General features: G+C 42.1%; 1 protein-coding gene across 2 annotated transcripts in view; it reads right to left on the reverse strand.

Annotated features, from left to right (window-relative positions):
* Positions 1-127: 127 nt before the first annotated feature.
* LOC120788043 (trinucleotide repeat-containing gene 6A protein-like) overlaps positions 128-24329 on the reverse strand; it is a 37996-nt gene continuing 13794 nt past the window's right edge. The window contains exons 4-26 of one of the 2 annotated variants that reach the window (XM_040123513.1): positions 18942-19276; positions 18025-18072; positions 14355-16418; positions 14022-14220; positions 13422-13894; positions 13073-13204; positions 12741-12902; positions 9776-9964; positions 9394-9560; positions 9113-9190; positions 8592-8759; positions 6381-6500; positions 5799-5936; positions 5568-5645; positions 5157-5331; positions 4798-4944; positions 3973-4143; positions 3748-3888; positions 2892-2999; positions 2507-2737; positions 1825-1895; positions 1388-1527; positions 128-842 (exon numbers count right to left, since the gene is read on the reverse strand). In XM_040123513.1, coding sequence (XP_039979447.1) covers positions 494-842; positions 1388-1527; positions 1825-1895; positions 2507-2737; positions 2892-2999; positions 3748-3888; positions 3973-4143; positions 4798-4944; positions 5157-5331; positions 5568-5645; positions 5799-5936; positions 6381-6500; positions 8592-8759; positions 9113-9190; positions 9394-9560; positions 9776-9964; positions 12741-12902; positions 13073-13204; positions 13422-13894; positions 14022-14220; positions 14355-16418; positions 18025-18070 — 5547 coding nt within the window. In that variant the 5' untranslated portion in view covers positions 18071-18072; positions 18942-19276 and the 3' untranslated portion in view covers positions 128-493. Of the gene's footprint in view, positions 843-1387; positions 1528-1824; positions 1896-2506; positions 2738-2891; positions 3000-3747; positions 3889-3972; positions 4144-4797; positions 4945-5156; positions 5332-5567; positions 5646-5798; positions 5937-6380; positions 6501-6829; positions 6986-8591; positions 8760-9112; positions 9191-9393; positions 9561-9775; positions 9965-12740; positions 12903-13072; positions 13205-13421; positions 13895-14021; positions 14221-14354; positions 16419-18024; positions 18073-18941; positions 19277-24329 lie in introns of those variants that run through there. The other variant, XM_040123514.1, reaches the window with a different exon arrangement.

The following is a 24329-nucleotide window of genomic DNA, read 5'->3' on the forward strand; positions in this document are numbered from 1 at the left end:
AACCACATTCAGTGCAAAGTTAAAAAAGCTCATACTCCAACATTGTCAGCAAACAAATGCAAAAAAAAAAAAAAAAAAAAAAAAAAAAAAGGAAAAACAAAATGTTAAAAATAAAAGGAATTGGAATTCAAAACAAACATGATGAATGAAACAAAAAATATATATATAATAATGAGCTCGATTGAAGCTTTTTTCGGTCTGAAAGAGCACTACCTGGAAGCAAATATTCATCCGTTCACATTATAGAATTGGCCTGCATGATTCAAGTATTCCGACTGATATGTTTTTGGGCTAAAACAAAGTGGACATATGTGCAGAGAGAAACGTAACTTGTTATCCACAGGGGAGACCCCGTTTTGTTGAATATCTTGTAAGTGAGAAAGTCCAACTAGTGCCGTTGCATTTATAACTACATTTTTTTTTCATTTTCTTCTGCTGATTATTGATAATTCTCTACTGAACCTTCCCCCAGCCTGTTTGATTGGCAGGTGGTTCACATGGAGTCCCCTCCCCCTGTTAGGTGATCCACTGGGAGGAAGGAGCTGATTGGAGAGGGGCTGCTGATCCTCCCCGCCTCGGTGCCACTGGGGCTCCCCCACAGGCTACTGGAATAGTTGGGCCCGCCCCAGAGGGAGGAGCTGTGGAGATCGCTGCTGTTCCACTGGTTAGGTTCAGGAGCGCGGCTGGGAAAGGGGTGAGACTGATCCATTCTGCTCTGAGAGGAGCCGATGGCCTGCCAGCCGGAGGAGGGAGTGGCCAGTGACTGCCCTTGTGCAAAGAAACGGTTGATTTCCTCCTCGCTGGCAAACTCAGCCAGAATAGTAGTGTTCCCCAAAACACACCTACAGAGAGACACCAGGTGAAAGTGTGTGAGTGTGTCTGTCTGCTGCTCTAAAACATTCTGTGGCTGTGATTCACAATCAGTATGTTTACATGCACACAATTGCCACGGCTATTCATGGATATCAGGTTATGCAGGTAGTCAGACAACATATATATACACTGTAGTATATATCTCTCCCACCCCTGACCTTATGTTGGGAATATTATTAGCATTTTTCAGTGGTTATACTGGTTGCAACATGCTACTTCCTGATTGTTTTGTGTGTGTGTGTGTGTGCGTGCGTGCGTGCGTGCGTGTGTGTGTTGAAAGGCTAGTAAGGACATAGGTTATCCTTGCAGCGAGAATATGTTTTAAATTTAGAAATGATCAAATGTTCAGCGGTGGAAACCAACTTATTTAGACTTGGTTAGGTTACTTTATGTTAGTTTCGGGTTTAGTCATGAGCCTCACTCAAATGCAGGAGAGCTAATTTCACACAGTACTATCATGGAAAGGTAAAGAGAGCATGTATGTAATGTGTATGAGTGTCTCTGGTGTCCTTACATGTGCAGGCGCTTCTGGGCCTTGGCGGCCTCATCCTTGGAGCTGTAGCATACCACGGCGTTACCGTGCGGCAGGTTGAGGTGGAATGTGATCAGAGGGCCGTGCTGCATGCACAGGGTCCTCAGGGTAGAGCCATCAATCTGGGAGACAAATAGACCAAAACACACACACACACACACACACACACACACACACACACACACACACACACACACACACACACACACACACACACACACACACACACACACACACACACACACACACACGGGATTAACAGGGACAGTGTTATACATCTGCTGATAATAATCATGCACAAAAATCACAAAAAAGTGTTAAATTTCCTAAAAATAGATAAACATTTGGAATATCAGATATCAATAACAAAAAAATTAAAAAAAAAAAAAAGAGTAAATGGTACATTCAAGTACGAGTACCTGGGGTGTGAGATTTTTCAGAACAAGCCATTGGGTTCTCCCTGAGCTGCTGCTGTCACCCCAACTGGAACCTGCCAATACATAAAAAGTATGAAATCATAATCAGCTACAGTAATGTGCATTTTAGGTCAAATACAAGTATAAAAAGGTATAACGAGTGGAAGGGTACAGGTCAGAGTTGTCGTCTAGCCAATAAAACATGAGTGAAATGATACAGTACGTAGTACAAATGTAATCTCTACAGCACCTACCAGACATCTAACAATGAGAAATCAAAATGGAAGGTGTCGCAGGGTGTAGTATCGAAAACTACTATGTTAAACCATAAATCGCTTTTCAGGTTTATTCAAGGGATCATCCAAACAGACTTGGAAAACAAGTCTGCTTACAATCATTAAGAATTTAATTATCTTTATTTTCCTTGCAGATGTAAAGAAGAATCTGCGAGAGCAGTTGAGAACACATTTTAAGAATTTGATGTATTGTCACCTCTTGTCTGACTTCCACCAAAATTAATCTGGCAGTTTGGTAGTAAAGATTTGTAAAGAAGTATCAATTACCTATGGTGTTGTCCAAAATGGCATTAGAAAAATAAAGGCAAAATAATGCGGCTAATGTACAAAATTAATTGTGCGTTGGCAAATTATTTTTCTTGTGACTCAGAAGTGTCACAAGCTCTCACCAGGCGTGTATCTGGACTCAGAGGAGCCCCACCCCCCCAACCTCAGGGCAGAGGCATCCCAGCCAGAGGAGGCAGGGCTGGGCTTCTGGCTGGTGAGGCCAGGTGGTGGTCTGGAGGGGGCTGCCACAGACAGTGCCTTGGGAGGCAGGGGGACCTTCCACAGATCATGGGCTAGGGAGGAGTTGGACACAGAACCGCCGCCAGGAGACCACTTTGACTCACTGGGTCTGGCTGCAAGGAGAGAGGAGAGCAAAGTGAAAACTTTTTACACTGTTCTCGTCAATTTTCACAGATCTGCTAGCTGTTTTTCTTAAACATTTGTGGCCTAAGTGATGTGGAAGGGGGAAACAATGTCTAAGGCTGAATTACAAACAGGAATACATACCTGAAGTGCTTTGTGCTGTACTGGTGAGGGAACCGCTGTGGCTGGAGGCACGAATGGATGACCAGGCACTGTTAGAAGGCATCGTGGTGTTCAGTGATGAGGATGGCCCTGGGAATAACAAAGAGAAGGGTTAGTACCTGTGAGTATGTTTATGTTGTAGCTGGAGCAATAGCATCCTGTTAAAAGCAAATCTCTTATTAAATCAATTCAGGTTTAGTTTTCCACATTTAAATTACAAAAGCTATAAAAAAAACTTGATATTTAAGAACTAAAACTCAAAAAGTCAACTGAGATCTGCAATCTGCATGTGTTGTCTCAGAGGGCAGAAAAACCACAATTCTGAACGGTAGCCAGAATATTATTGACCACCTGTAGCTACAACCTGATAATGACATCTGAGCAGCATTATACATGAAATACAAGAACAGGCATGGCTTATTTTTTCTGCACCCAATTTCTTGGTTATTAAATGTATACAATTTTATTAAAAGTACTTTAATGCAAAATCACAGGGCATGGCAGAACCCATTAAATTTTGTGGCACATCTGGATCATTTTCTATGAATTTGAATTTTTTTCTCTCAAGTCCGGTGTATGTTGTTTGACACGGGCATTGGCGGAGGTCTGCACTCTGAGTGCCCTTCTAGTTGATTAACTGCCTTATAATTGATAATTGCGAAAAAACTGACAGTTGCCAGCTCAAAATCAAATATAGTTTTACGCATCGCTCACCACTAATAAAAAGGAAAAAAGGACATAGAAGTTTAACAACTTGGTCCAAAATGTAAAATTGAACGAGCTTTCAAAATGCAATCCTTATTTTTTTTAATGTTTGGCTGTGTGGTGTGTGACCTACCGTTGTTCCTGTCCCTGAGGTGGTCTGTGTCGTGGACGGTGTTGATGGAGAGGTTATTGATGACACTGCCGGGGGTCACATAGGGGTCAGTCTCAGGGTCAATGTTTGGGTAACCTTTCCAAGGCTCCCCGGGCCGGAACTCTGCAGACACACACAGACACAGCGATTAGCAATTTTCAAAGCAAACAATTTTCTTGTTTTTGTGTTTGTGAAAAGCAGGTCTACCTGGGGGCCAGGTGACAGTGTTTCCATGGGGTGGGGGGGAGTTGGCACGGGGAGGCCAGCCATCGCCCACCGAGCCAATTGATTGGCCGGGAGGACTCAGGGGAGATGGGCCAGGAGACAGGAAGTCATAGAAGGGAGAGTCCTCCAGACGCAGCCCAGACGACATAGCACCTGTGACACACACACACACACACACACACACACACACACACACACACACACACACACACACACACACACACACACACACACACACACACACACACACACACACACACAGTTACACTACTGTATATATGGATCCAACAAGCTAAGTTTACACCACGGTGCTAATTTTTAGAAAAAATATTTTTAGTCATGAGTATTTTTTTCTAAGCATGTAAGGGCAGAAAAACAAGGTTTCAATTACCACAGCAGTTTGTAGATCAGTTTGTATCAGCCATTTTCACATACATAAACCTTTCTTTTGAGTAAAAATTTATAACCATGAGACAAATTCAACACCAGAAAAATATTTTTTTTTCCAAAATTAATGCATGGCTTGTGTACAACTGAAACATTAAATCTACTGAAATATGTTCCATGCTTTGACCAACAAATGACTAAGCTGTACACTTGAAAAGCCAACTATAAAAGACTACAGGGGGTGAGTGTACAAGAAACTCTGTCTAACTTGCTGCATCTTTGTGGCCCCTACAAAATATATGATCACGTCTCCTAGACAGAAGGTGACTGAACAAAAAACTGATGGCACTTTCAAAAATCCACAGGCCAGTTTGATGCTTGAGCATGTCATAATACAAACGTAAACAGGTCTTTCTGTACCAGGTTTGCTGTTCTGCTCCAGAGGGTCAGTAGCCCAAAGTTTCTTCAGTCTGGACTGGGGCGGCTCTTTGTAGCTCACAGCTCCGCCACCACTGCTACCACCACCAACACCCATGTCCAGGGATACATTCAGGTTAGAGTTCAAGCCTGATGAAGAGGAGGAAACAAAAGAATATCAGTCAATCTGAATTTAAATATATGATGAAATCTGACAAAACGGAACTGTAATTTGCATATCTAAATATATATTATAAAGTACATTTTATAGTAAAATATATACACCTAAATTTGAATGTCATTCAAATTAGAGGGAATACACTGATTCAATTTTAAAAAATGACTGTTAGTAGCTAACATACTTAAAGGGAAGTTGCTGAAGGATCCGAGAGCGGCAGCATCCTTCTGCATTTCAGGGGTATTGTGGGACAAGTAGTTATCCAGGTACGGTTTGAGAGGTGGGGCCTGCTTCAGCAAAGACGGGTCCAGATGACGTGGGGGCTGCATCATTGATGGAGACGAACCAATAGGACGTGTCTAAGGACAGGAGGAAGGAGGTTTGAGAAGCCAACAGAGGAGGCAACACCATAGAGACACTGTACCATTTCATAACTTAAATTGTGGATGTAATATAGCAGGACCCAGAGAGATTTTTACACACACACACACACACACACACACACACACACACACACACACACACACACACACACACACACACACACACACACACACACACACACACACACACACACACACACACACACACACACCTGTTCAGTCTGTCGTCCCACAGGCATAGCTCTCTGGCTCTGAGCCTTCTGCTGCTGCTGCTGCTGGAGAAGAAGACGCTGCAGGAAAAAAACAAAAAAAAACAAAACAAAACATGGATGTTGTGAAAGCTATAACTATAAATCTAAATGATATATTTTGACGGCAGAAAATGTCCTTTTCTCCATGCTTGCATGTATGTGTGGTTCGAGTGCATGTTTCCATCTCTCTACCTGTAACTGGTTGATCTGGTTGAGTTGTGACAGCTGGTTGAGCTGGGAGAGTTGGTTGAGAACAGCCACCTGCTGAGGGCCAAACAGAGGGTTCAGACCTCCGTTACCTCCTGGGTACTTCAACAGGGATGGAGGGACCTAAACACAAACAATATTTTGGTTTGAATTTGTCTACTGCCATTTGAGTTTTTCTTTGAAATGCATGTTTAATACAAATCAAATCAAATTTGATTGTTGACGTTAGGTGGAAATGTAGTTCCTCAGCTCCTATAGCCACTTTCGCAGGTGACAAATTGTTATCAAGAAAATTACTTAAATTGTGAAATTAGTATCTAAATAATTACATAAATTTATAGCTTCAGTTTCTTTTAAACCCGAAAGGATGTTTATCAGAGCTTTTTAGATTGCATCTTCTTACCTAACCATAAGCACTAGATAAATAATTAAGCCAGAGTTTTGAACAGTCCTTACTTTTGCATTACATGACAATATTATGTTGAGTCATGTATAATGTGATTTATCCATTTATTTGAGATTAAAATTCCTGCAAGTATGTTGTGTGTTTTTGTGTGTGTGTGCTACCTGAGAGGGCAGGATGGGTGGAGGCACTTGGTTACGAAGGTTGGGTTGAGGGGGGACCTGGGACTGGGGGCCGCCTCGGCCCTGTGCTACGCTGCTGCCACTCAACATAGAGTTTACATTCTGAGCAAGGAATAGACAAAAAAAACAAAACAAAACACGGTTTTAATGGTCAAACAACTTGCAACAAACAACTTGGTAAAATTGTTTTTTTAATTCATAATGTAATGAAATAAACAGAAAAATTGATGATTTTATGCTTGAAATGGATAAATATAATATGTAATATGCAGGCAAAAAAAAAAAAAAAAGATTTATTTAATTTCTATGTATTTACACTGTGTGATAGTTTCTTATTGTTATAGTCTCAGTATCATCAGAAATAGTATCTGGCAGACTGTAGACTCAGTATCCAGCTCAAGACAACACCCTCTTCACCCTTCCACACTCACCTGCCGAGCAGGCCCAGAACTAGAGTGGGCTGGAGATGGCCCAGAGTCGAGACAGGGGATAGGCTGAGCAGAATTGGAAGGGGAAAAGCTCATGCTTTGATTGGAGGAGAGCTCATCAGAAGCTGGGCTATCATAAGCAGAGGGGCAAATAGACAGCTGCAGAAGCAAGGCCAGGTGCACAGCAGATGGACGGCAAGCACAAAAGGACAGGAAGCACATCAGCAGCCAGAGAAGTGCAGAGAAGGAAGGACAAAAGAAGGAAAAGAGTTAATTTTGCAGGAGAATAGATGGAGGAGGTGGAAGAAATAGTAAGAAATGTGAGGACAGAGGAAAGAACAGGAGAGACATCTCCTGAGAGTGTAGGAAAGCGGGGGAGAGTAAAAGTAGTTAGATGTGATAAGTAGGAGAGAATTAAGCAACAGAGAGGAAGGGAGTGCATTAGAAATTGTACGTGGCACCAGAAGATGGTGGTGTTTTTTTTTTTTTTTGGGGGGGGGGGTCCTGCACATTATCTCTAGATGAACTAAATCGCCACAGTGCACTCTTCCTGGTAGCCTTATTGATTTATAAACAAACATTAAAAGCTAGTATTTGCAGCATATTAAATCATTTTAACTTCATTATTTTATACTGAAATAACCGAAGACTCAGAGCCGACCAGTGTGCACCTGCCCATTTTCATATGATTTCTGAAAACAGAACTCTATTGATTGGTAATCCCAGAACAAGAACTACTGAGGAATATACAAGACCTCAAGCGTTTAACACCAACTTTGATGGATCATCCTACCAAATAAAAGTCATCCTACCATTTTTAGATGATATGCCATGTTGGTTGTTGAGCTGTGATATGCAAATTGTTGCTTTACACTTTACGCTCAATTTTAACAAAATGCAGCCACACAGACAACGTGTTTGACATGGTGTCAATTAGTTTGGAACCACTTCCAAGTAAACATTCATAAACGTTAAGTTAAACCTAGCAGTCCAGTTTGTTGGGCGAGTCCAAAGTCTTGAAAATGGGCAGAGGTTGTGAAAAACACCCACACTTTCACAACCCCTTCTCGCTTTCACAGGTAGTCTGTCCCTCCCACCGCTGCAGTAAATAATGGATTAATCCTGGAGAGCTATTGATTTAGCTCTTTTCTCCTTATGAAAGTAATACCAGCGATTGTCCGACCAATGAAAATTTGGTCGGATGAGAGAATATCGACCAACCGATCGACAATTCGACCTGAAAACTACAGCCCAATAGAAACAAAGGTAACAAACATGCAGCTACTAGTGCAGAAAGAAAAGCAGCAAAGCCAAACCAACAAACTGCAGCTTTGTAAAGGACAATGAAAGGGAACGAATCATTACTGCGTAATTACAAATTACTTGGAAAATTACCAATTGTTATTATAATGAAGCATGTGCAAATTTCATTCTTTTTTTTTTGGGCTGATAAATTACACAGCCTAATTAATAATTTGTAATGATGATATACCACAACATGTAAACAGCAAGTATCAAATGAAACATCCGTTTCAGTAGTCCACACATCCAATGCAGTGTGTTACAACAACCACTGTGGGGCACAACAGGGCTGAGAGAGCACTACCCAGCCAGATGTTTGCGGCAGCTTACAAGCATGAGACTGTCTTCCACATACCTCACATTCGCCACAATGGTAGAAAAAATTGACCACACGTTCATCGAGTATTTCAGTTACCTCTACCTATAGTATATACAAAGGGAAGGGGTTGATATTCCTGCTTACCTTGTCATAGTAAGGGCTGCGATCCATGGCAGACTCCTTGTGGAGATGGTGTCGAGACCCAGGGTTCTTCCCCATTACTCCATTGAAGTCTGCCATACTGCCCATGTCCATACGCTTATCCTGCACCATCCCTGCTCCTGTCTTCATGGAGTCATCAGGAGAGTCTCTCTGCAATAAAATGGAATTATAGAGACAGAAAAACATAAATGTTGCATTCATTCTTCAAAGAGAATTATACACTTTCAATACTAAACAGTTAACAGAATACAGAAACATTGCTGTACATAAACCAAGTTGGATACCATTATGGCTTTAAAATAGACAGATATTTCTTGGTAGAGACATCTGCCAATATGGCTCTTCTGATCATTTAGCCATAGAAAATGTGTTTTATACATGGCCAAAGCTTGAGACAGAGAGCTGCCATGTTAACACATTGTTACTGCTTCCAACACACAATTTTTTCATGATAACATTATCAGAAGTTCCATATACACTGAATAATGGGAGAAAGAACTTACAGGGAAGTTCATGCTGCTGAACTGGTTGATGAAAGGTTTCATCCAGGGTTCATCCTGTTTGTTGACTGGTTTGTTCATCTGAAATGCAGCAGACAAATCATTTTAGAATAATGTTGCTGGCTGAAGCTTATGTGTTGCTCTGTGAAAAACAAAGTTGCTTAAAACTTCATAACTTTAGTGAATAATGTGCTTTACTTTCACGTCAGCAGGTGTTTGGTAAGAGCGGGATCAATGTTTTCTTATTTAAAAAGAACAAATGTGCAAAGCTAAGGTTAACAAACCTTGTTTGAGCCTTTATGCTTGTAGTTCCAGGTGTTTTGGTCATGGGACCTGTTGTCCTGTTGGCTGTTGCTCCACATGCCAATCTCCACCTCTTCTTCCTGGTCCCAGCTATTGCCCATGGACACCTCCTCACCACACCATGTCTCCATGGGCTTGGGACCTGGTGCTATCAAGGAGGGAGAAAGAAAATGAATACCAACCCATGGCTGTGTTTGGTTGTATTGCTCATTTCATACACCTCCTACAAGGAAATTCTTCTCTCTCCTGCCACACTGCACAGAAGTCAAGAGTTTCCAGTCAGTCAGGACTGTTTTAACATTAACATCCTCTTTAGAGGTTTACAGGTTTTTGCTGAATATTCACATTCATGTGTGCACCTACCAGATTTATGCTGGCCACCCCATCCAGACCCAGACTCTCTGCTGTCCCTACTGGGTTCATCCCAGCCAGAGCTACTGTCCATTGGCTTCCCCCAGGCAGATGTCCCGTTATCCACCGTAACAGGCGGTGCAGCAGTAGGCTCCCCCCATGATGAAGACTCCTTCTGCTGGGGGTATGGCTCACCCCAACCTTGAGATAAAGAGAGGGAGTCACCCATTAGAACTAGGATATATTTTCTGTGGTATACTCTCAAACCTGTAAGTTTGATTTCAATGTTATTCTTTGTTGGCAATTATTTAAATTTTTGCCTTAGTTTTATTTATCAAAAAACACCTTTAATCCCAGCTAAATCTCTGGTCTCAGCAATGGATGGACAGTATTTCAGGAACAGTATTAGTTAAATAATGTGGCTATATATGTGTCTAAGATATTTGTTTTTTTTTTTATTTGGTAACATATGTCTCTTCATTCAGAGCAGCTGTATTAGGTTCGTTTGGCCAGACGTAGGAGGAGGGTTGGATTACGTTAAGGGTAACAGCACCGCCCAAATGCATACAATCTTTCTTGGAACTAAACTGACATTTTCATATTTACAATGGATTTCTCACACTCATTGTTTTCCTCTGCTGGAAAGAGAGCTTTAGGAAACAGCCCTGCTCATATACCTGGGGAACCCCGTGTCAACTTGCTTATGTGGGTGTCTAAGATGCGTTCACAGGCCCCTGTACACTTTCAAATGTGAGACATTGTGTGTTTAAGTGCGCGCATGTAAGAGTTCAAAAGGCTCCCGTTACAGATGACCACCCAGACCTGCCACTTTCTCCCTCCACAGGGGGTGTTTGGGGAGATGCCAGGGATACCTCCCTTTAAAAATAGGACAGATCATGGGGTGGCCTCAGGATCCAGTGTCATCCCTCATGTGACTGGGTATGCTCGCACACAAGTATATGCACATAACACAAAGAAACATGCACACACAGCTAATTAGACAAACACAGAGGTAGACTCATATAAACAAAGTAGCACATACATGCATGTCTTAAGACAGATTTGCTATACACTCGCACACAAATGGGTGCATGTCCATCTAAACAGATGAAACACACACACACACACACTTGTACTTCTATCTTTGTGGACACTCATTGACATAATGCATTCCCTAGGCCCTTACCCCAACAATCACAACTAAATGCCTAACCCTAAACCTAAACCTAAACTTAATTCTAACCTGAACCCTAAAACCAAGTCTTAACCCTCAAAACAGCCCTTTGAAGTTGTATCACAAAGTGAGACCGGCCAAAACGTCCTCATTCGGTAAGGTCTATAACTCAAACTGGTCCTCACAAAGATAAAAGTACACACATACAGGGCAATTAACAATCTGTAATTTGTATATTTTAGCTGCTCATATGCACATCTAATAGAAATAATATATTTTTCAGTCTAACTCAGAATCAACATTTTCATCCAATTTTCAATTGTGTTTTTGAAATTATTTCAACATATGCATTTAGTTATACATCTATGAACACTTCTTTCACTCATAATTGATGAACACTAATTTCACTCTAAATTTATCATTTTGCTGTTTTCAGCAATTTTTTTAACTTTTGTGTCAATATAAAACAATTATCTGAAATTAATCAAAATCCACAAATGAATTATTTTCTCTGTACAGTAGCTGGCTAGTTCACCCCACCCTTCCTAGCCATCCACTTAGCTGCTCCAGTTAGCTCGCTAGACAAGCAACCCTGAATAACCCTTACAGCCCCTCCCCTTCTCAGCCCACTTCTACAGAATAGCTGCCTTACTTGTTTTAGTTTTCCCATCTTACATTGGAACCGTTCCTATTACTAAGTCACCAGACCTCCTCCTCTACCACTCATGGTCTCTCGCTCTCTCTCTCTCTTCTCTTTCCAACAAAAGCTTGTGTTTCTACAGCAAGCAGAATTGGCGGGTGAGAGAGAAAGGGAGGAGAAAAAGGCGAATGAGAGAAGAAATGAGGAAAAAAAAAAAAAAAAAAAGATGCTCTTAGCATTCCAAAGGGATGACTCAACCTGCTTTACAAAAAGCCCTCCACATAGACGACACTGTAGGGAGATAGTCGTTCGTGTAGAGAGAACGACTGTATGTGTTTGTTTCCTCTCTATCCTTCTGTGCAAACTGTGTATGCCTTTGTATAAATTTGTGAGTGTGTGTGCATCAACGCTTTTTCTGTTTTTTCTGTCAGAATCTAAATCCTTTTAAGAGTTTTATTTCAGCTATTTCAAAAAAAGCGTGTGGCTGGGACTTGCACCTTTTTATCCATTCTTAAAGCTTACAGACTGCACCAGAAGGCCTGCACTTACATGCTTGTACCGTTTTAGACACCGACTCCTGTCCTAGCATTTTCTAGCATTTTCTAGTATGTCCTAGCATTTTTAGCATTTTACATAATAAACTAAAAACAAAACATTAATCTGCAAGCTAATGCAACCCAGATTCACTATATGTTGTCAGAACTGTGCATTTGAGAATCTACAGAAATAGGGAATTGATTAAAATACTGTCATTCAAGAATGTTGAGATGAAGGTATCACTGCAGGCCAAAAACCCGAAGATCTGTTGTAACCTAGTCAACCACATCTATGTAGGCCTTTTATATAAAATGAGATATGTGAGTCAGCAGTTTACAAATCGTTTTTCACATGTATACACGTGACAGAGGTGTATGTGCACGTGCGCAATTTTTTCTGTTTGTCTATTTGTGTTTTCAAAGTCAAAGCTGTGTGAAAGATGTGGTGACTGTTGAAAGTTGGGTGTTTGAATTCACAGTAGTTCGCTAGTTGTTTAGTCTATGTGTAAAATATATAAAGCTGAAAATATTTCAGTAAGCAAATTGATAATTATTAGTAAGTTCATAAATACAAACATGGGTGTTTACGTGCCTGAATTGTGTGCGTGTACACATATCCCAACTTACCAGAACTGCAGCTTTTGTCCTGAGGAAGAGGCTGCTTTGGCTGAGGAGGATGCATTGAGCTGTGAGCTGGGTGGGACTGGTGCTGAGAGGACAGGCCCATGTTCTCCTGGTCTGATTGGCTAGTCCTGTTCCACATGTTGACAGATCCACCACTGTATTTGCCTAGGAAGACGGTTTAATTAAATGTTTTGTAATCAGCTAAAAATAACAGTTGTCAGCTGAAAAGGAGAAGCCTGGAAGTTCACCTGATGTTGTTCAAGCCTTGCACAGCTCTTTTTGGGACCAAAAATTAAAATAGAAATAAAAATAAAAAGACTGGATTAAGTGTTTACCTGGGTCTCCCCAAGCTGCAGTGCCATCATCAATCTCCATCCTCCGCCGTATGGACTCTGGAGAAGGCTCTTCCCACCCAGTCGCCACTTCCTCCTTCTGACCCACGGTGGGCATGGGGCCTCCCAGCCAGCCTGATGGAGGAGTAAATAAAAGTGCAACAGTGATCATCAATTTTATGTCTTCCCACTTAAATGTCTTGCTATACAGTGTCAATACACCAGTTTTGGTGCCCTGCAGCCACTGTAAGACATAGGCATGCAACTAAGTGAAACTTGCTCATAAACAAATGAAAAAAAAAATCTTGTTTAAGAAATTGATTCTGATAGGATCAATAGTCCTAATAACTACCTGTGGGTTTGTTAGGGCCTTGATTGCCTCTGGACATGCTGGATTCAGGACCTTTTCCCCACTCATTGGAGGGCTTGGGATTTGGCTCACCCCAGTTCTGGGCTCCGTGGTTGTTCTTCATTGGCTCACCCCAGCTCTGGCTGTTACTCTGAGGATTTGGTTTGTGGACTGAGTCACCCCAGTTGGAGCCTGGGTTTGGCGTGCTCTGGTCTGGAGTATTTGATCCTCCACTGCCTACCCAGGTGTTGCTGCTGCTGGTGTTGGTTCGGCTTGGCTCGCTCCAACATCCAGAGCCAGACCGGTCACTGTCACTGTCCCAGCCCACTGAGCCCGCACCTTTTTGGGGCTCCCCCCAGTGGTTGTTGGCTCCTCCTCTGACACCATCTCCACCACTACCCCAGCCTTCAGTTCCATTTCCACTATTGGAACCCCAGCCCTGCTGAGGTTTGGGCGCATTAGTCCAAGTATTGGACCTAAACAAAAACCATGAATGTGATCAGTAAAATATAAAATGGACAGCACACAATACTGGTTGCAAAAAGCAGGTAAAAAAGATAATAAGTTATCAGTTAGGGTTAAAAACACAAAGACATTAATTACCTGTCATCTTTGTTAAAGTTGTTGCTCCATGTGTTACTGTTGGTGTTGCTACCCTTGTAGCTGGGTCCATCATCCCAGCCACTCTGCCCACCTCCTCCACTCGCTGGGACTTTGCTCTCCCACCCAGAGGTTGATCTCTGGTCTCCCCAGCCAGAACCTCCTGTATCTGCGCCTGAGCTGCCCGGCCTACCCCCCCAGCCTGCAAGTAAATGAAAAGGAGAACAATTTTTTGCCTTTGTGTTCTATAATAGCAATTCTGTTCTAATTTTGAATATTTTGTCTATATCACTACAATGCATTCACTTATAAGCTTTATAGGGCTTATGCCACTACCTCCAGAGGTCTGGGAGGGAGCTGCCGGTGTTGCTGTGCCCCAGCATGAGCTTCCGCTGCTGTGCTTTCTTTCATCTCCTCTGGGACCCTGGGGCTGATTGTTAGTAGGAGAATTGACATCCCAGGCAGTGTTCTGCCGTATGGGTGTCTGACCCCACCCAGTGTTGGACAGAACCCTTGGGTCCACATCGGCCCGGGCCAGAGCTGATAATATAGATGCAGAATGGGTACCTTTTCTGCGGTTTCCCCCTTTTGGCTGGCTGCTGTCTCTGTCTGAGCTGGATCGGCCTCCGGAGCTCTCTCCACTGCCCTCACTTCCTCCAGAGCGACCCCAGCCTCCAGTGACACTCCCCAAGCCATGGCTTCCACCTCCTCCCCCTCCACCTCCCATGCCCATGGCGTCATCCTCCAGGCTCTTCCAGCCATTGTTGGCAGGGTTTCCTTTCTGACTTCCAACATCTGAATGGTTGTTACCAGGAGCTGCTGATCCCCATTCTCCATTTGACATCTTGTTGTTCGATGTGGAAGAGGATGATGAAGATGAGGAAGAAGACGAAGCACTGCTCCCCCAGGGACGAGGTATCCCTGCTGGAGGGCCCATCGTAGTTTGGTTCCCATTTCCTGATGTTTGGCCTGCAGAGCCTGGGATTTGATTGGAGCTGACACCCCAGGACAAGTTGCTCTGAGGCTGGTTTGGGTTATTGATGGGCCCCTGGTCCCAGCGTGGGGCCCCAGTGTTATTGTGGTTATTATTACTCTTGTAAGCAGCAGAAGAAGAGATTTGGGGGTTCCCAGCCTGCATTAAGGCAGGGTTTTGGGGGTTCACAGTGTCTGCATTTGGGGGGCCCTTTTCTCCAGGGTAGGTAGTTGCGCCCCAAGGCGTACCGAAGGCCCCAGGACCCCCCAGCTCTCCTTGGGGGTTCTGGGGGGCTGATGAGGGATTTCCATTGGCCAGCGGACCCCCATTCCCTCCTCCAATGGAGCCCCAGGAACAATCCCCGCTGAGTTGGGGTGAGGCGGTAGAGTTTGGTGGACTAGAGGTCATTGTGGCGTTAGTAGTAGTAGTAGTAGTAGTATTCATCATAATAGTGTTATTTGGTCCATTGGATTCAGTGTTAAGGTTGGTAGGCTGCAGGCCACCATTTCCACTGTTGCTGCTTCCTAACACCTTGCTGCTTGCTGTACCATTATTCACCTCAGTGTCTTCCATCATACTGCTGTTGTCTGGAGCTGCCATGCCACCCCAGCCCAGCAAGGGGCCCTGTTGGGGAGCTATACCCAGTTTGGAACTCATCCCCTGAGCCTGTGGAGGCCGATGGCCCTGGGACACTAGGCTTGGGGTTGGATTCTGTGGCCAGGCACCGTGGTTGGCATTTGGGTTTAAAGTGTTTGGGTTTAACCCTCCATTGATGCAGGGGGTGCTTCCACCTGTGGTGATCATGCTGCTGCCTGACTGGGTGCCCCATACACCACTGTTATTGACGAGCTTGATGTTGTGGTTACCCATGTTATTGCTGCCAATACTGCTGGACCCAGCCACGGAGTAGTGGGAAGGCCCGGTGATGTTGTTATTTCCATTATTTGCACCGCTGATGGTTCCCATCCCTCCACCAATAACCTGGCGACTGTTGCCGTTGCTGTCTCCATTCACTGAAACGCCAACCATCATGGCAGAAGTCACCAAAGAGGAGGAGGGGGAGGAAGCTGTAGAAGACACAGAGGAAGAAGCATTTGCTGACATCATCATCACTGTTGTCACAGCAACAGCAGTGAGGCTTTTCTCTGAGCCGATCGAGGAGCTACAGTCTGCGTCCATGCATTCTGATGCCAGCTCAGGGTCTGATCCTGATCCACAGCCAGAAGAGGAAGAAGACGAGGAGCAAGAGAATGAGGAGGAGGAGGGAGGCCAGACGGAAGAGTTGGTTGAAGAAGGGTTGTTGGGTTTGTCAGTGCTTCCGTCCACTAGGACTTTGCCCCAGTTGCTGTTGCTGTCACTGCTGCAGGGAGAGCCAGATGACCAAGGGGAAGGTTCATACTGTGAGTCCAAGCCAGGATGCTCAAGGCCTGGAGAGAGAAAGGGTGGATAAGGCAGGGGACATTGTTAGATTGAAATTTTTAAAAATGATCTCATTTTCAAAAACAAAAGCTATGTACATTTACTCAAGCATTCAGGAAAGGTATTAAATTATCCTTGGTGAACTATTTTATATTAAATAAAATAAATAAAATAACAGATGTGGTTTTAATTCCCTCATCCATGGTCACTTTTTATATTTTTCTATTCCCTCCAACCTTCAGCTGCCCAACTGTTCTGGATGTGATCAGCGCCAGGCCTGAGCCTGGGCACAGCTGCCACCATTTTGTCACCACAGCAGGACGCAAAAGCATGCCAAAGCTATAAACTAGGATCAGGGAGGCGGAGGACGACCAACAGCAGAAGAGGAGAGATGGAAGGCATAGGGGAGGTGGCAATTGAGTGTGAAAAGAGGGAGGGAGGTGGCAAAGGAGAAGAGGTAGTGGCAAGTGGAAGGACTCAAACTTGGTTTAAAGCTTGATATTTTTTACAAATTTCTTAAACTGTGTAAGATCATCTGCATTAAGACCTGACATATCTATGCATTAGACTACAGAGACCTCTTGGGATCATATTTTGCTTTCATGGCCACTATGCAAACTGTCAGTCACAATGGCAAGTGTCTAAAAATTTTGGACAATACTGCCTTATTTTTCAGCATTTGCTAGCAGTCTGTCGCTCAAACAGCATTGTAGTAGTGGGAGCCCCCATTCATTTGTTGTAGTAAACCAATGTTAATGCATTATGGTAGTGTTGATAACTTACAATAAATGGGTTTTAATGTAATGGCAGTGTAGTAGGCAGTGAAGCAGGCCTTCCTTATTAAAGGAAGATTAGCTAATTTTACTAAAAGTTGACTAAATTCGGTTTATTCAAATAGACATTTTTCTTTTGACAGTTTTTTTCCCCCTCAGAAAGTTGGCGATCTGACACATCGCGAGGACAAAAATTTCAGATAAAATATGACATGACAACATCTTAAAAACAAAGACTGTATTTCTACCTTATAAATAAACAATGAACTTCTGGTAAATTAAAAACACTATGCAGGAGCTACGCAGTTAGCAAATTTGTTTGTGGTTTGTGAGAATAAAGAAGAAAGATGGGAGTGAGATGAAGAGGTGCCGAGGTTGTAACTGTGCTAGGAATTACAGAGGGCGGAACACCCGAAGCATTGACCCTGAGGCAGTTTACGTCAGGCTCACCACTGTTTTATTATTTGTATACCAACTTTTATAGAACAATTGATGCTTAAGTCTCTTGACCAATTCGTTGCTCACCTGGGTCCTACTCAGTCAAAAGTGCCACTCACTTTCAAATACTCTTTCACATAAAATAGTTGCCAGCTCTGTGTGCCACTTATTGTGTTTGTTTGCCAAGTCTCCTCTTCATCCTTTCACTCCCACTTTCTCACTCATTCATCTCCCTCTCTTTATTTCTGATATGCCATTGGTAAAATGAATCATCAGTCAAGGTCAGTACAGACTTTGTGTACCTAATCAGATGATCACAAAGCAGACATCCAAAGTAAGAGACAGGAAGGAAAAAATGAAAAGCAGAATGACAGGGGGAACAAAGAAGGCCATGTGTAGTCACCTGTTTGATTAGGGGAGTGGCTGACGGAATCCCGAATGGGAGCCATGCCTGGAAACAGAGAGAGGAAAGACTGTCAAACAGACTTAGAGGGAGTTAGAGATAGAGACAGAAAACAAACAGTGTGGGAAGATGTTAGAAAAAGTTAGGGCAGATAGATCATTCACTGAGAATCAAGCATACAGAAAAGAAAATGAGGGTTAAAGTCAGGGGGGTTTCACAGTGAGAATGGCTTGCAAGTAGAAGAGTATTAAAAGAGAGACACTGCTGGAATCTGAACCTAAGTTAGCAGTAACAGTTGGCTATCCAGAGTATAATATAAAGGATAAAATGTACTGTTCATATTTGTATTAACTCAGGATCTCAGCAAATCAGCAATAAGTTGTTACATGTGCACACAGTGCTTAGCAATTTCCAAAGACACAACACTAAAAAACTTCAAATATTTCTATACTAAACTATAAATATTGTTTTTATTTGGTGAATATTAAAGTTGTGATATAAAGTTAGCGTAAACCAAGATATTTGTAAATACTTCAAAAATTTCAGGAAACTAGAAACAGTTCAAATAACAGTTTTTAATGTGCAGTTTAGTTCAAAGGCCACAACTGCAAGTTAATCAAGTTAGAAATTGTTAATTTCTTTCTGGCTAGATATCTTCTTCATTCCCACTGTTCGGGATAGTAGAACAAGAAGAAACTCATCAGGAGCTGTGAGCAAGAACACGCCCACATTTTAACATTTACTGCCATTTAAATGTAATTGTCCAATTGTTTCTTTGTTTATCCAAGAATGTGAACATTGGCAGACAGTGTGTGTAGGCTAGTGTCCCTAAATGCAACTGAGGATGCAGAGAGATCTAACTGAATGTAACCCACTGCTGTTTGCTGGTGCTCTTTTCCCTTCTTTAAATAATTTACCTGTGAGTGTGGCTTGTGGCTGCAGCTCCTGGCTGGGCAGGAGGGCGTCCCCGGTTTGAGTGGAGAACAGGTGACCTGTGGTTCCCAGGTCGACAAAGGGGAGGTCAAAGGTCAAAGCTCAGAGGACACGGCCTCAAGGGCCTGAGGTGAAGAGGCGGGGCTTGTCAGAGCAGACAGCAGGCTGATCAGGCCCCCTTGGCATCGCTGAGGACTGTATGTGTGTGTGTTTGTGTGTGTACGTGTGACTATGCGGGTGTGTAGGTGTATGTGTGGGGAGGGGGAGAGGGGATGTGGTTTAGATTTAGCACTCCGCCTTGACTTGGTATACTCTGGCACTGCAGAGAACGACAGAAAGGGACAAAAGAGGAGAACAAGAAAGTTAGTTAAACAAATTGCATGCCTATTAACAATGTTACAAACAATCATCAGTTTGTGAACCACTGATTCACATCAATCAACAGTCCACACCACCAGCAGTTTTTGAAGTGTTTCTAGAGGGTTTTAGACGACCGTCACTCACCCTTATTTCTCATATGTATGCCTTTGTATCAGTCCACAGGAACTCAGATGAATAGATGAAACGCACAGAAATGAATCAGTAATAAGTCTCTTGTGTACTTCTCATGAAATCTATTTTATGATTTGTAGCACTATAACACTACATGAGTATTTTGTACGTGATCACACCCTATCATGCAGTCATTATATACAGGAAGTACTGATGTTTACTTTCTTTTATTCATTGTGATAAAGTGACAGTGGGAGGGTTGGCCTTGTCTAGTCACTAAAAACTTAGGCAAAAGTAGCCAAAGCTAAAGTAATCATGGTTACATTTTTTCAGTCCCTGCGATAAAGCAATGATGGCCACAACTTGGTTTACAAATGGTTTTGCTAAAGAACATAATGTTTCTTGCACTAGTGAAAATGAAAAAATTATTGTGCTTTGCTTTTGTTTGATATTGTTTCCACTGTCAACGATCCCTACCAGCATCACACTACATAAGCAGGTTACTATTTTTATGGTCTCAATGTGGCAACTCCTTAGCTGTCATAGCCTTGGTGCATAGCTGAACATAGTTAAATTTAAGAGAAGGTGCTGGTCAGTTCTGGCAGAACCGACAGCATATCTATGGAGGCCACATGTGCTTGCTCTGTCAAATCTACTCTTTTTTTTTTTTTTTGCCAGAGTTGCCAGTGGTGGCAGCTCCACTGTACCCTCGCAATTGTAAATGTATGGAAATGAATGAGGGGTCTGTGTTTTTGGGTGTACTGCAGTAACGGGACCAGCCCAGTAAAAGTGAATTTTGCTGACTGACTGATAAAGTTACACCACTGGTCGGCTGGCCGCTGGAGTTTCCCCATTGGCTGCTGCTCTTTCAAAATGCCCTGGCGCTAACAGTCATCTGGGGGGGGCGTTTACAGGCAGTGTTGCCAATTTAGCAACTTTGTCACTTGATTTACCAACTTATCACATCCTTTTAGCAACTTTTTTTATTCAAAAAACAAAAAAACAAAAAAAACTTGGCAACAAATCTAGCAACTCCTGAACAAACCTTAGCTACTTTCCATAAAAGAGTCGCCAGTATTGCCCTGCAAGTGCGAGGTTGGGCTTTCCCTCAGCAGGCACACCTCTCTGTCTCATTCAATTGACTGCATGGTAGCTGCATAGATGTGAATGAGCTTCTAACTCTCTCTCTGAGTGATCATTTTATAAGGAAATATAGCCAAAATCACAGCACAGCTGATGTTTTTAAATTATGTGTATGGTGATTTTGCCAGATGTCGGTTAGAAAATCAGACTAATTATTCCCATCTGTCCTTGCCCCCTGCTTATGGTACACTTGAGTGTGACACAAGTACGTGAGTCAGCTAGGTTAGTTAGAAAAGTAGCATGATTAAAGACAGAATGACCAGCCCACACACCTTTTTGTTCTTGAGGGGGAACGAATGTGTATGAGTTGGACTAGATTAGGGTTATACAAGAGGCTTACAGCTGGCAGCACTGCCCTAGGACACCATAGCAAGCAAAACCTCTTACCCTAGACCCGAGAAGGAGAAGTTGTGAGGAGACAAAGGCAGCAAGAGAAAGTAAGGAAAAGACAATAAATAGAGAAAGAGGACAAAGGCACGAATCAACAGAGGGGAGAGGGACACAGACATCCTTTAGTGATAGTGGACCAGTGTATTTGACATCAAGAAGTGCGTGTGTGTGTGCGCGCTTGTCTGTCTCTTGACCTTTTCCCAGTGTAGGTTAGCAAGTGTGTTAGCTCTCTCTGCCTGCTGCAGCAGTACACAGGTCTATTTATAAACCTTCAGTTCTAATAGCAACCACTCTGTTCACTAACCTACATGATAAGAGACCAAACAAACCCATGTGTGGACAATAAGCATGTGTGCAGATGCAACGAAGCATGCATATGTTACAAGTGTGGAGCATTTGGAGCAAATTTTAGCGATTTTAAAGTTCAATGCTGACTAGTGTACTTATTGCAGTGAAAATAACCTAATTCTACTAAAAAAAAATGCAATACAACTATTGTAACTCATAGTAGGGAAAATGTTTCTTTTCGACACAATGCTACCAGTGCTATAAAAGCCTACATACTGACCAAACACACTTAACGGAGGCCAAACTCCACTTTGTTAACTCACAGATCACTAGCAAAACCTGGGCATACAACCAGCACCTAAACATAAAGCCTGCCAGAAGCTGCTTAGCTGCCCCCTGGAGCCAATCAAAAAACAGACAGGACAATGATTTCATCATTACAAAAAAACTTCCTGCAAAAGTGTCCCAAAAGTATTTTAAAAAGGAGCATTACCCGAAGTCAAAATGAAAAAACACCCCCAAAAAGCAAGAAACACCAGAAATGTAGATCGTTGCCTTGGGAATTAACCTGCTCCCTCCGGCACTCACCGCACAGGGCAAGGCCCTTCCAGCAAGCTGAGCTGTTTACTTCCATGAATCTTGACTCAGCCTTCCTGCATGGAAAGACCTCTGTCAACCCCAAAGCATCTGATTCTAAGTACCTTCGGAGGGAAAACCATTTATCCTTATAAGGCAATGCAAATCAAAATAATGTAGAAAGATATTTACCACTTTACTTGAGTTAGTGCCCATCACGTACTTAGCCATTGTTGGTTAGTGATGAACGATTTTGGGGAAAATAATGATTTTAGTATTGCAATTTAAAGTGAAATCATTTCCCATAAATTAAATTCCCATTCTGTATTTTTTGCCTGCATAGTATTGTTTATGTGTGTCTACTAGAGCTGAAACAATTCGTTAATTAATCGATTAGTCTTTCAACCAAAGGTTAATCAACTACTTTGATAAGCAGTAGTTTAAGGTTTAAAACAAAAATACATCACATTTGCTGGTTCCATCTTCTCAAAGTGGGGATTTGGTTCTTTTCTTTGTGTTATGCGATAGTAAACTGCATACCTTAAGGTTTTGGATTTTTTCTCCCCCCAGATAAAACGAATAACCTTGGGCTTTAAAGAATTGTGGAGGGGCATTTTTCACTATTTTCTGACATTTTATGTCAGAAAATTGTTCAAAAAAAAAAAAAAAAAAAAAAAGAAAAATTCAGATAAATCAATAATGAAAATAATTGTCATTTGCAGTTCTTGTGTGTGCATATAATTTAATATTTGTATAGTAATCTATCTGGGTTTTTAATAAGAAGGCATAAACATTTATTTAGCTGGTTAGGAATTATTACAACACATCACTATTTTCTTTAATTATGTGAAATGATTAATGTGAAAACATTAACACTTCTCATCCCTGGTGTGTATAAGCATGTTCATTGCTGCTGCTCAGCGCATAGAGTACAGTGTGTTCTGCTTTCCCTCTCCTCCATCTGAGAACCGCTTTCATCAGGGCCCCTGAAGTTGGCTGCCGCTAGACTCCTGCTATCATCTTACAGACAGAGAGGGTTGAGAGGGTTGGGATTGGGTGGGGTGGGTAAATGGACAAGACACAAGCACAGAGAGCGAAGCTGACGGGAGTTGGAGAAAGAGACATATGCAGAAGAATAGAAAAAACAAAAACAAAAACAGACGATACCAAGGTAAGGAGGAGGGAAGAGAGAAGACAGAGAGTGAAGTGGAATGTGATAAAGGAGGGGCAAAGAGGCAGAGTAAGAAGAGCCTGTCATTGAGGTTGATGTGAGAGGAATGCAGCTGCAGCTTCTAACATGTATAAAAAGCAAAAAGGTCAACTTCCTGAAGTCAGCAGCACATGAACCCAGTAAAATGTGTACTCCCCCTTTAACCAACACAGCAAGAAGCTTAGAAACTGAAAAGCATGAGGCACAGTAACCAACTTACTGAACCCTTGAAAAGTCGTAAAGAAACAACAGAATTAACAAATGAAATGTTCTGGCACTGTTTTCTACCTTACACGTTACATAAACTAATCTGGAGTAGGAGTCAAACAGAGGTGGATCTAAACCAAGATACATCCAAACCAATATAATAGGCTGTTTTAAATAGTGTTTGTTCAAGAAAAATCTGTCATAAATACAGATATATCTGTATTGACATTTGAGAATTTTGATACCCTAAGGAATTGTGTAACTTTCTATACTGCTAAATAGCAGGTGTGCTGGTATAAATTTAAAAGGCAGTAATCATATAATCAAAATGGTTTCCTGTAAGGAGAGAAAGTGAAATATTTAACTGGTTTTAAATGTTTAGAACATTGCCTTAAATGCTTAAGGGGACCTCAAAAGGTCCATCTTTCTTATTCTAAGAATCTCTGGCATTTCCCTTACCACATATTTATAACGATATGCATTATAAATATTTGCTTAAAATGGGTCTTGTTTTAAATGACTGTTCTATGTTTAGAAATTGATACCAAACAATTATTGGAGAAGCCATAAATTCACACTACAAAGGTTTGTAAATAGACAAACAATGCATTGTACAAGCTTTGCTGATTGACTTTACCGTCTAAAACACTCTGGATGGAACTTAACTGTCAACTGAACATTGTTTTTAGCTACAGGCATTTTTCATGTGTCCTGCTGTTGCTATGCAACTGCAAAATCTATTTGAAGCATGGTGCTTTGTTGCCCAAAGATGATATATTTAATAATTTGAGTGAAAGTAAAATACAACAACAGGCTTTCAGCAACAAACCTCAATGTAGAAAATGAAAAGAAAAAAAAAAGGTTGCACCAAGGGTTCGTGGTATAATACGTATGGAAAGCACACAGATTCAGATATGCAACACGATATGGATTTGGCTATACAGTAAGTCCCGGTATAAAATGGATTTCACCTGTCACATTACTTCAAGTGCACACAGGCATTAGTGCACTCACTGTATGTTACACTCAACTATTGCATGTCTGACAAATGTTGTCGATGTTTCTT

Source organism: Xiphias gladius, chromosome 3 (assembly GCF_016859285.1).
Source record: "Xiphias gladius isolate SHS-SW01 ecotype Sanya breed wild chromosome 3, ASM1685928v1, whole genome shotgun sequence".
NCBI lineage: Eukaryota > Metazoa > Chordata > Actinopteri > Istiophoriformes > Xiphiidae > Xiphias > Xiphias gladius.